General features: G+C 50.8%; 1 protein-coding gene and 1 pseudogene across 1 annotated transcript; both read right to left on the reverse strand.

Annotated features, from left to right (window-relative positions):
* Positions 1-1,262: 1,262 nt before the first annotated feature.
* Positions 1,263-6,400, reverse strand: LOC123396471 (receptor-like cytoplasmic kinase 185). Its single transcript, XM_045091400.1, has 8 exons — positions 6,108-6,400; positions 5,606-6,016; positions 5,140-5,523; positions 4,851-4,933; positions 4,668-4,767; positions 2,396-2,579; positions 1,916-2,283; positions 1,263-1,618 (listed from the first exon to the last, which is right to left on the reverse strand). The coding sequence occupies exons 4-8, from the start codon at positions 4,883-4,885 to the stop codon at positions 1,436-1,438; spliced, it is 870 nt and encodes a 289-aa protein (XP_044947335.1). The 5' UTR covers positions 4,886-4,933; positions 5,140-5,523; positions 5,606-6,016; positions 6,108-6,400; the 3' UTR covers positions 1,263-1,435.
* On the reverse strand, positions 2,586-3,690 carry LOC123396470 (annotated as a pseudogene).
* Positions 6,401-11,341: the final 4,941 nt, after the last annotated feature.

An 11,341-nucleotide genomic window follows, 5' to 3' on the forward strand; every position in this document is an offset into this window, starting at 1 on the left:
TGTACTCCCTCTGTCAACTAATATAAGAGCATGTAGATTACTAAAATAGTGTTCTAAATGCTCTTATATTAGTTTACGGAGGGAGTAATAGATAACTATTTTGATCATTTCTTTCTATATACACATTGTTCTATTAGATTTTTTATAAACTTACATCATAAGTGAAGTGGATTAATTGCTTCTCCATTGTTACATGCTGCCATTTCTATACATTTGAAATTTATACATGCATTATAATTTTACATGAAACCGACAAAAAATATATTCATAGCCCGTGGCAACGCACGTGTCATTGTGTAGGCGTGTATCAAATTTAATCTTATTGGTTGGGTTCTCCCATCTGTTGTTAGAGTTGTATGAGTCCCTCCAGCCCACCGATCAAATGTTTCATGTTGATGTTGAGTTGGTCACGTGCCACAAACTTTCCACCAGACCATCAGTTCGTTTCATTCATATTGTATTTCCATTTTGTGGATTGAACATATCTTACTTTGACATACAGGGTCCTAACATTCTACTGGATGACTCTCTTTCGGTTGAGGTGGATAAGAACTTGCTAAATGCAGTTAAAGATTCAATTGTTCAAGGGTAGGCACTCTGTTCTGTTAATTCAAATTTCCTTCAGAATATTTGTGAGTTCCTTAACCATTTTATTTACTGCCCTAACCTCAGGTTTCAGTGGGGTGCTAGAGAAGGCCCCTTGTGTGATGAACCAATTAGGAATGTGAAGTTCAAGATCCTAAATGCAAATATCGCTCCAGAACCACTGCACCGTGGTGGCGGCCAAATAATCCCCACAGCTCGTCGGGTTGTCTACTCAGCATTTCTGATGGCCAATCCTCGAATTTTTTTGACCGAGCGGCCTGCCCGAACGTTTGAGGAGGGTTTGAGGGGTTCGGTTGTAGATGTTGTAAGTTCTTCTAGACATATTTCTCTGGACAAACACTTCATTGTTGAAGACTGGTTCTTCTAGCTAGAAAGATGATTAAAAAAAAAGCTAAGGTAATGTTGTTTCATTCATTTTGAATTACTTTTATCAGGGAAAGTCAAATCCCACTGAATCGTCTAACCAGGGCTAAACTCCTGTGGAATCAGGTAGTAAATCGTCTGTGCCAGCAAGGATCTTGATATCCAAACCAGTTATTGTGTCGTCCAGAAGTAGTGCTGAAACTGTACTTTGTATCCTATTGGGTTGTTCAGATGTTTTGTTTTAGAAAGAAAGAAAAAGTAAAGAGGCTGAACCAAAATATGTAAGCAACATGTACACAAAACATTGAACACTTTAAGGCAGAGTAGGCATGTCAATATACGGCAGCATATCACATCTACACGCTACAGCAGCAGCATGTCAGCAAGAGGAGGAAGCTAAGATTAACAAGTATCTATTACATCTTTCCCGGGCTGGTGAATCTTGAGCTGCTGAGCGCGTTCTTCATTAAGTCGAGATGTAGGCGAGTGCGGCAGCTACATCCACCATCTCAGGTCTCTCGCTGGCAGTTCTTTTGAGGCACATGCGAGCAATGGTGAGGGCCCTGCACAATTCTGTGATGCTGTATTGATTTGTAAGCATTTGATCTACCAACGTTCCAAAATCCTTTCTGGCGATCAAGTTGGCGGCCTGAAATTATACATTAACAAAAGTCACAAAAATTAATCTTCATCGCATACAGTTTTCCCTTTCTGTTGACCCAATGTAATAAAAGAAGATATGCACGAATCTGTGCTAATCAAATGGTTAAAAACTACTGATAGAGTAAGTAAAACTTAAGCTTATGATGCTTCTGCTTGCCAGTTTTCAGAAGCAAATTGAGATCAGAAATCACCACAACGTCCCCTTGCTACAGACTTATAGCATTGGGGAGAAGCAAGGACTAGTTCTTCAAAAGAAAAATAAAACGCAGGAAGTGATGCTTACCCATTGAACAAGAGTAAGCTCAGCTCCCATTCGATTCTGACCCATTGAATAAGGGTAAGCCTTTCTTCCTGTGATAACCTCCAGTATAACAACACCAAAGCTGTAAACATCTGACTTGGTAGTCAACTGACCGCTCTCAAGATACTCTGGCGCACAATACCCAGGTGTACCCACCACTCTGCTTGGAACAAAAAAATCTGAAAGTTTTGGATGATATCCCTCGCCAAGCAAAATATTCGCGCATTTCACTCCACAGTTTATGACAGGAGGGTTGCAGTTAACATGCAAATGCTTCAGGCCTTGAGCTGCCCCAGCAAGTATCTTCATCCTTGTATTCCAGTCAAGAGGCTTCTTATCAGGGGGAAGATCTGGGAAGATAAGAAAAACAAAACCTAATTCTGGTTAAACAAGCTTCTGATTATTCGGCAACAGTGTAATGAAGTAGGGAACTATTACACACATGGTAGTTCAGTACCGTACCGAAAAGGTGAGTTTCCAGGGAACCCAGAGGCATGAATTCATACACTAAAAGCCTCCGATCATCATCAGCGCAGAAGCCAACAAGCTTGACAAGATTCGGGTGATTCATCTTGCTCAACACCATAACTTCTGTGCAGAACTCTCTGCTCCCTTGCCATCCCGGGTTGAGGATCTTTATTGCAACCTGTTGCAGCAACATACAAGCGAATCATATACTACAACATCTCCTGAGCAAAACAACCTCAGTAAACAATAGCATGGATCGTCGACTACATTAAAAAATCGTGTTATGTCTCCTCCCATAACCGATGTGGGACTAAACCGAACAGACGATCCGTGTGCCGTGGCTCGAAGAGGTCGGAGCAGGGACCTGGCCGAGAGGAGGTGCGGAGGAGGTCGGAGCAGGGACCTGGCCGAGACGAGGCGCGGAGGAGGTCAGAGCAGGGACCTGACCGAGAGGAGGTCGGAGCAGGGACCTGACCGAGAGGAGGTCGGAAGAGGTCGGAGCAGGGACCAAGCGGAGAGGAGGCGCAGGGGAGGGGGCCCGGTGAGCCGCCGGACTGGAGCTCCCCAGCCGGAGCGCGGGCGCCGAGGAGAAACAGGCATTGGAGGAGGCAGCGGGTGTGACGGCCTCCTGCGCAGGGGAGCCGGCCCCGATCTTCCTCATCTTGTTGCTTGTACTGGCGAGGTCGGACCCGATCATGTCTCCGTGCAGAGTTGGATAGACCTTGGATAGGACCAACTCATCACCTCCTTCCATGGCTCCCTCGTCCCATGGCAGGGTGAGTTATTGCATTAGGTATCCCAGGCGAAGCCTCTTCCCATGGCCATGGGGGCCGCTCACCTTGAACGAGAAGGCATGTCGATAACCTTGAATGGAGCCGGATATGAGGGGAACGGGGGCTCGATCAGATGTCCAGATCCCCCCGGGGACGCTTCTCCTGCTTCGGTGGTCAGTCGCCGTCGTGGAGTGGACGATGTTTATGAAGAAGACGGTCGTCCGCCGCGGTCGCAGGGGGGTAAGTCTCCACGAGGTCTTGCGGGTGGAATCGATAGACATCCACGCCCAGGTTGATGTAGCGGGGGCAGCATCCACGCGGGGTGGCCCCTCGCCCGGACGCGGAGCACCCCGAGGAGCACGAGGTGGCCGTCGTCCATCGCCGGAGGAGGCAGCGGCCCTGGAGGAGGCAGGGGCAGGCGGGCTGGAGCGGCGGCGCCGGCGGCGGCAGACGCCTGTCTCTCTTCTTGGCTTTCCTCCATCTTTGATCGGGCCGGGTTGTTTTGGGTTGGGTTGGTTGCTCTGCTCCGCTCTGGTTTTGGGCGGCGGGGGGATATTTGAAGGAAGGGGCCGGTTGCGGTTGCGCCTGCAGGAAGGAAGAGGGGAGCGGGAACACGGGACAGGCACGACTCTGTCTCAAGTTAACTATGGTTCAGTTCAGAACTATCCCATTCCCATCTCAGGGAAACAAGCGTGCAACTTCAAATCCCATGAGAAATCAAACACTTTCACATGGAAGACACCGAATAGATCATCACCTTGCTATGGAATTCTCGTAATTCCGCTCGTTCCTTGCGAAATTCTGACCCGGATTGACCGAATAATCCCTAGAACCAAACAGACGAATTGGAACAATCGGGTCAGCAAGCGTCCCCTGTTTCCCAAACTGAAGTCAGCAGACACTGCCAAGGGTGTGTTTGGTTGGGGGGAGCAACTGTCAGATGGTCTGCCTCACCAAACTTCTTGGTCGGCTCGGTATCGCGGACCTGGAACGATTCGGAAGAGCGCTGGATTTGGTGGCTTCACTGGAACGACCCATGGCCGGATCACCACTGAACAGCCTTGCGATGCTTCCGACTTTGGGGCTTCCATGACAATCACCATTCGGGACTTGGAACAAAGTCAGGCCAAAATAAAGTAGACGCTGAGCATGTTAGGCTTAAGCTTTGTGATGAATGCTGGGACCCGTAACAGGTGCTATTGAAGCTGCTTGAGATGCCGCCTCACAAGTTTCAGTTCTGCCGCCGCCCCAAGAATGTAATACTGTCGCACAAGTTCTTGCACAATTTGGGTCTAATAAAGCTAAGCGTCTGTACCCCCTTTCTATCTGGGCTGATCATGCCTGCCCCCTGACTTTGTAACTGTGCTGCACAATCTGCATTCAAGTTGGGAGCAACAGGGGTGGTCCTGGTCTTGCCGAAGCAAGTCAAAAACTCGAATGCCCTACATATAATGCACAGATACTGGTAGTCTCTAAATGTACTGTCGACTTACCAAGCCTTGGTTATCCCTGCTCATGGCGACCAAGGGTAGCCCGCCGGCTTCACTGCCCATGACACGGAAGAGGATCACAGGAACCACCATCTTGCTGCATCTACAACACAATTAACCGGCAGTTTGCTCAGAATGTTATTGTTTTCTTTTGCCAAATGAAACGGGTGAAGAAAAAAACTTTACCCTACCCCACACGCAACACGGCGCAGCACATCCATGTTCCTTCAGGCATCCAATGTCACATTCCCCCCCCCCCCCCCCCCAAACTGAACAAATAGCAACACACACTTGTCAGTGTATCAAAATGAGATTTCCACAGCTGGTAAGAAACACCATGATGACTCAATTCGGACAAATCATGAAAGAATGTCATTGGGCATGTATATGTTGTGGTAACTGCAATAGTGTTAGCAGAGCGAATAATAGTTTGAACAGGGCCCTAACAGAATACATTACAAGACTACAAACTCACTGTTTGCTTCGAGCAGCTCGGATAGCATGACCTTCGAACTGTGAAGGACTAACCTGTTCGCACAGCATAACAAAATTCTTGGTCAGGTTCAGTAGACTAAGGTTCCAGGCTGACTAGTTGATTGAGTTGTTTTATTAGTATGTATCTAACGGGAGTGATAGCAATTTTATCACTGTATTGCAGCAATGATAATTGATTCCAAGTTCCTTTATGTAGCAACCTCTAGAATGTTAGTCGACAACAGTATTAACAACAACAATATTTGTAATGCCCGATAAGAGAAGGTGTGTAAATAAACGGCAAGAAGTAATCCTTTCCCCCAACATAATAGCCGACATCTGAGCCCTCTTGCAAAATACCACTCACTTGTGCAAACCATGGTCCCTGCAGCAAGAACATATGTAGAGCAATAAAATGCATTGAACTCGAGGAGAAACAAATGTACAATGCAAGCAGCAGAGCCTACTTTCTTGTAGTTCTTACTTCACCTGTAGTCTTTACTCCTGGAGGAAAATTCTTAGGTACCCTAGCAGATGAAGTTGGACTTACTGCACTTGTAGTCTTGACTAGTGGGTAGAAATTCCTAGGTACCCTAACAGATGAAGTTGGGGGTCCAATTTTAGGTGACCTGTTACATGCCATCAGTAGAAACAATGCTATGTAAGAGAAAGGTACATTTGAAATTGGAGTACTGGCTTATTGAAATTCAGCCCGACTAATCCCTAGAACCAAACAAACAATGGGAATGGTGGTTTATGGAAAGCCTAGTCAGAAATGGAAATTCAATTCCGCGCCATGGATGAAGGAGCTGCTGCTGCTGCGTGGTGGGTGGTGCTCCCCTGCTGCTTCCTGGCTTCTCGCCGGAGGTGAATCGATCCTGCAAATCGTCAAATTGGTAGTCGAGGATCAAGGGGGAGACAGGGAAGCACAAAAATTCAGTGCTGGGAGGAAGAGCATCAAAAAATTACAGTGGTAGTCTTGGCTGGAGACGCAGCTCCCTCGGCTAGATTCAAGGTGCAGGGCGTGTGGGGGGTGGCTCGGTGGCGCACCACCACGCCGGCATGGAGCTTCTCCCATCTGGTCGTCGCGGCGGCCGTGGTCGATGAGGGGGGAGCAGCCGCGCTGGTCCTCGTGGGCGAGCCGCGTCGAGGGTGGAGGGCGCGGTGGCGGGGGCTGGGGCGGTCTACGGCGACCAGCCACCGGTGAGCCGCGCTGGTCGCCGTGGGTGAGCCGCGGCGCCGTGTGGGCAGAAGGTGTTCCTCGTGGGCGATGAGGAGGGGGTGACAAGTGTGTGTTTGTGGTTAAGTTTTTCTTTTCCCTCTTTAATTTACTTGGAAATTTGGCCCAATATCTAACTCTAATAATGTACAAAAAGAACCGAATTGCAAAAAGAGTGCTCAAAAGTATACTTCCAATTATGTTCAAACATGGTTGGGGCCTTTCTTTCGCTGGTACCTCCGACGGCGACTAGGGCGATTAGGGTTTCGAGGGGACTCATCGGTTCTCGCTGATGTCGACAAGGGGCGCGTCCGATCAACGGGGAAGGGATGGCTCGGTCCTCCTCTCACATTGGCACGGAGAACGCTGGCTCGTCCATCTCGGCGATAGCAAAGTTGGAGGAGGCAATGGGAAGCTGGACATTACCAGGAGGAGGCAACTCCCTTGTTGATCGACGACGTCCAGGTCGGGGCAAAACATAATTGGTTGAAGGAAAGAAAGATCTTGTATCGTAATCCGTTCCATATACAGACAATTTTATGTGCGCTCCTCCCGGCTCAAGGAAACCCTAGATGTCTTGTTTTTCGTCTGCACGGAGAGAGCATGTTTTCGGATGAATTCGAAACCCAACACTATATCGCCATGGCACGTGAGCAAGCACAGATCGATCCTAGAGAAATTTGAAGAATCCATGAGCCCATCATAACTCAGATTCAATAAACTTCATATTTGGGCAAGGGTGGTTATTCTTCTCTCCTTACAATTTGAGGAATGATACTTGGGGTCTTTCGATCGCCTAGCAAATTGATAAGAAGCAACAGTTGTGCCGATTTATTTCGTGGTGGTTAGAGTCACAATTGATATGTAATAACCCTTGAGATATATTGTTTATTATTTGACAGTGAGAAACGACAAGGATTGGTATTGATGGGGTTATAATCCTAGGGTAGGGTCATAGGCATGCCCTGTAGGTCCTACCCAAGGACTACCCTTCATAACGGACAAGGCCCTTAGTCAGTTCCGACTTAACTAAGAAGTTCCCATCATCCAGTCGGTAACAGATCTTCGACCATCCAGTCGGAGACGAGCATTCGGAGTATATCAAACTAACCGACTGAATTCCACTATGTGCATCGTAACTCCCCTGGGGGAAACGGTCATACGTTTCCATGCGCCTTTATTAGCATTTAAAATGTACGTTACCTGTAACGTAGGCATTTAATCGCCATTACTCCACCCCTGTGCACCGAACCGTTGTGGAGGGCAGCGCACTCTATATAAGCCACCCTCCCCCACTGGTGCAGGGGTTAGCAACTCATTGTATTCCATATTCCACTCGACAACAAGCTCCCAGAGCACTGAGACGTAGGGCTATTACCTCCACCGCGGAGGGGCCTGAACTCATACAACCTCGTCGTAGCTAAGGCTCTGCCATCCTTTTCGTACCCTACACATCTACTGTCAGACTTATACCCACGACAGTTGGCGCCCACCTTGGGGCAGGCGTCCAAGCGACTTCCGGCGAGTTTGCGACTACTTCGTTTCATCATGTCGTCCGGTGGAGATTCGAGCATAGGTCACCAGATCTTCTTCGGCGCTCTCTCCTTCATCATCGACGATTCGGCGTGGCTTCGGGACGCCCCACTCGACGTCGAGGCGCTTCCCCGCCGTGGGGCTACGCACTTCCGTGCCGGCGCCCACGGCATTCTTCTTCTCCAGCAGTCGGCTCCGGTGTCGACCTACACCGCCGTCACGCGCCGCAACAAGCGGTCCCACCGTCCACGGCTCCAGCGTTGGGTGCAACACGCCCAGGCGCGCCAGAACGAGTCTTCACAAGTGGCGGTTCTAGAGTCGGTTGTGGTTGCCCCGCCGTCCCAGCACTCGGACTCGGTTCCGACTGAGTTTCCTTCCGAGTACGCGGGTCGCGGGCCTGCAGCAGAAGTACACATGGCCAACTCCCATGAAGATCCCCGTCAAGCTGGTCGGAACGAGCATGAAGTCGGCGAAACGTCTGGCGCGCGTCGCCCACCTCGTCGTTCTGCCAGTCGGCACACTCGGCGGAGCAACGTGGAGTTGTTCCGCACACCCCTCCTCAACTTGGCTGCGGCTGCCAAGATAGCCGATTCCCTTCAGCCGACTGATTCAGAGGCTGGCAGGGGGATCGAGCAAAACCGCGCCCTGTTGCACACGGCGCAGCAGCAAAATTCGGCTGTCTCTGAGTCGCACAATAGGATCGACAATAGTTCTGTTCATGCGAATACGCATCGGTCAGTTCACAGCCCTGGTTCTCATCAGCGGCAAAGGGGAGGCAGCCGTTCCATAAATCCCGAAGATCGTCGCCGTTCACGCACCCCTCCGCGGGGTGGGCCCTACGGGCCCCGACATCATGATGATCGGCGTTCAGTCAGTGACACTTACGACCCAAGGCCCGACGCGAGAGGGCGTATCGCCCAGCGAAGGGTCGACAGGGGCCGAGCCCACCGCGATGGTTACGATATGGACCGTCCGAGTGGAAGCAGGACCATCGTGTCTGGTCCCGAGTGTTACAGTCGAGCCATCCGTTCGGCTAACATCTCTCCCAACTTCCGATTGGCGACGGGAATCAGCAAGTTTACAGGAGAGTCCAAGCCAGAAATGTGGCTGGATGATTACCGAGTGGCAGTCCAGATCGGAGGAGGGGACGACCATGTCGCCATGAAGCACCTCCCTCTGATGCTCGACGACTCGGCGCGAGCGTGGCTGAACCAGTTGGCCCCCTCAGGCATCTACATTTGGGCAGATCTGGCCCGAGTGTTCATCAGGACCTTCGAAGGGACGTGCAAGCGCCCTGCGGGCCTCGTGGAGCTCCAGCATTGCGTCCAGAAGCAGAATGAGCCCCTGCGTGATTTCATTCAGCGTTGGACAACTCTCTACCACACGGTGGAGAACGTCACAGAGCATCAAGCAGTCTGCGCCTTCAAGGCAGCGTGCGGTACAGGGATCTGTACCTAAAGTTCGGCCGAACAGGTGACATCTCCATGAGCAAGATGATGGAGATAGCAGCACGCTATGCAAATGGCAAAGAAGAGGACCGCATCCGAAGCGGAAGCACAAGACAGTCAGCGATGGAGATGGGAGTAACACTCGGAAGCAGAAGCAGAAAGCTCCGTCCACTCCGCAGGCAGAAGCTGCAGCCGTGACCAATGCCAAGTTCAAGGGCAAAGGGAAGGCTCAGTTTACCCCCAAGAAGAAGCAGTTCAATAATCCCATCCTGGACCAGCCATGTCCGGTTCATACGAAGATGGATGAAGAGGGCAACCCCATATATCCGAAGCATACCACTTGACAGTGCCGCCTCCTGATCTAGGGGTTCGGCGAAGGGCAACCGAGTGAAAAGGACAATGAACAGGATGAGGAGGATAAGGAGGATCCGTTCCCCCAAGTCCATGCAACACTGATGATTTTTGCTGACGTTGAGAGCAAGAGTCGGCTGAAGCTGGTGAACAGGGAGGTGAACATGGCCACCCCTACCAACCCCAAGTTCCTCAAATGGTCTCAGACTGCGATCACCTTTGACCAGTCGGATCATCCAGCACACGTACCCACCCCGGGGAGACAGGCTCTGGTCGTCGACCCGGTGGTGGAAGGAGTCCGACTGCGCAAAGTCCTCATGGACGGCGGCAGCGGCTTGAACATCATGTACGCCGACACTCTTAAGGGGATGGGCATTCCGATGTCCAAACTCAGCGAGAGCAGCATGCAGTTCCATGGAGTCGTCACAGGACGGAAGGCCAAGTCACTCGGCCAGATCGCGTTGGACGTCGTTTTCGGCTCCGACAAGAACTTCCGCAAGAAAAAGCTGATGTTCGAAGTGGTGGACTTCCAGAGCATATGCGCGTTTCATGGCCCGTCCGTGTTACGTATACCTGAAGCTGAAGATGCCAGGCCCGAAAGGTGTGATCACCATCACGGGCAATCGACAGCGGGCCGAAGAGTGTCTGCAGCAGGGATCAAGAATCGCCGACCAGCAGATGGCCGTCCTCGAGCTCGACGAGTACAAGAAAACAGTCGACCCCGCTGACTTGATGCGCTCGAAAAAGCCAGCTTCAGAGTCTGCATTCCAGTCGACGGGAGAGACGAAGAAGGTCAGCATCCACCCGACGGACGACACTGCTGCCCCAACGAACATCTCCACCACCCTCGATCCTAAATAGGAAGCCGAGCTCACCCAATTCCTCCGTGAGAACTCGGACATCTTTGCATGGAAACCCTCTGACATGCCAGGTGTACCCAGGGAGTTGGCTGAGCACCGACTGCATGTGGATCCCACCGCTCGGCCCGTCCGAGAACGCCTGCGCCGGTCCGCCGTGCACAAGAGGAAGGCAATCGGGGAAGAGGTGGCCAAGCTGCTGGCAGCCAACTTCATTCGCGAGGTTCACCACTCCGAGTGGCTCGCCAATGTTGTCATGGTGCCCAAGAAAGACAAGTCGCTCCGAATGTGCATCGACTTCAAGCATCTCAATAAGGTCTGCCCAAAAGATCATTTTCCGCTCCCCCGCATCGATGAAATTGTCGATTCGACTGCGGGTTGCGAGCGTTTGTCATTTCTTGATGCCTACTCGGGCTACATAAGATCCGTCTATATGGCCCCGATGAATTAAAAACAGCCTTCATCACCCCATTCGGGTGCTTCTGCTACATCACTATGCCATTCGGTTTGAAGAATGCAGGAGCTACCTTTATGCGCATGATCCAAAAATGCCTCCTCGACCAGATCGGTCGGAATGTGGAGGCATATATTGATGATATCGTAGTCAAGTCACGCAAAGGTTTCGACCTGCTGATTGACTTGGCAGAAACATTCACCAACCTTCGTAGGTACGATATCAAGCTCAACCCCGCGAAATGTTCATCCGACGTTCCCAGCGGAAAGTTACTCGGTTTCTTCGTTTCCGAACGAGGGATCGATGTCAACCCCGAAAAGATCGGGACCATCGCCCGAATG

This window comes from Hordeum vulgare, chromosome 5H (genome assembly GCF_904849725.1).
Source record: "Hordeum vulgare subsp. vulgare chromosome 5H, MorexV3_pseudomolecules_assembly, whole genome shotgun sequence".
NCBI classification, from domain to species: Eukaryota; Viridiplantae; Streptophyta; class Magnoliopsida; order Poales; family Poaceae; genus Hordeum; species Hordeum vulgare.

Coding starts and splice junctions, on each gene's coding strand:
- LOC123396471 (XM_045091400.1), bottom strand. CDS start 4,885: ATGGATGTGCTGCGCCGTGTTGCGTGTGGGGTAGG. Junction 2,580..4,667: donor GCAGGGATAACCAAGGCTTG/GTAAGTCGACAG, acceptor TTGCTGCAACAG/GTTGCAATAAAGATCCTCAA. Junction 1,619..1,915: donor AGCTTACTCTTGTTCAATGG/GTAAGCATCACT, acceptor GTATAATTTCAG/GCCGCCAACTTGATCGCCAG.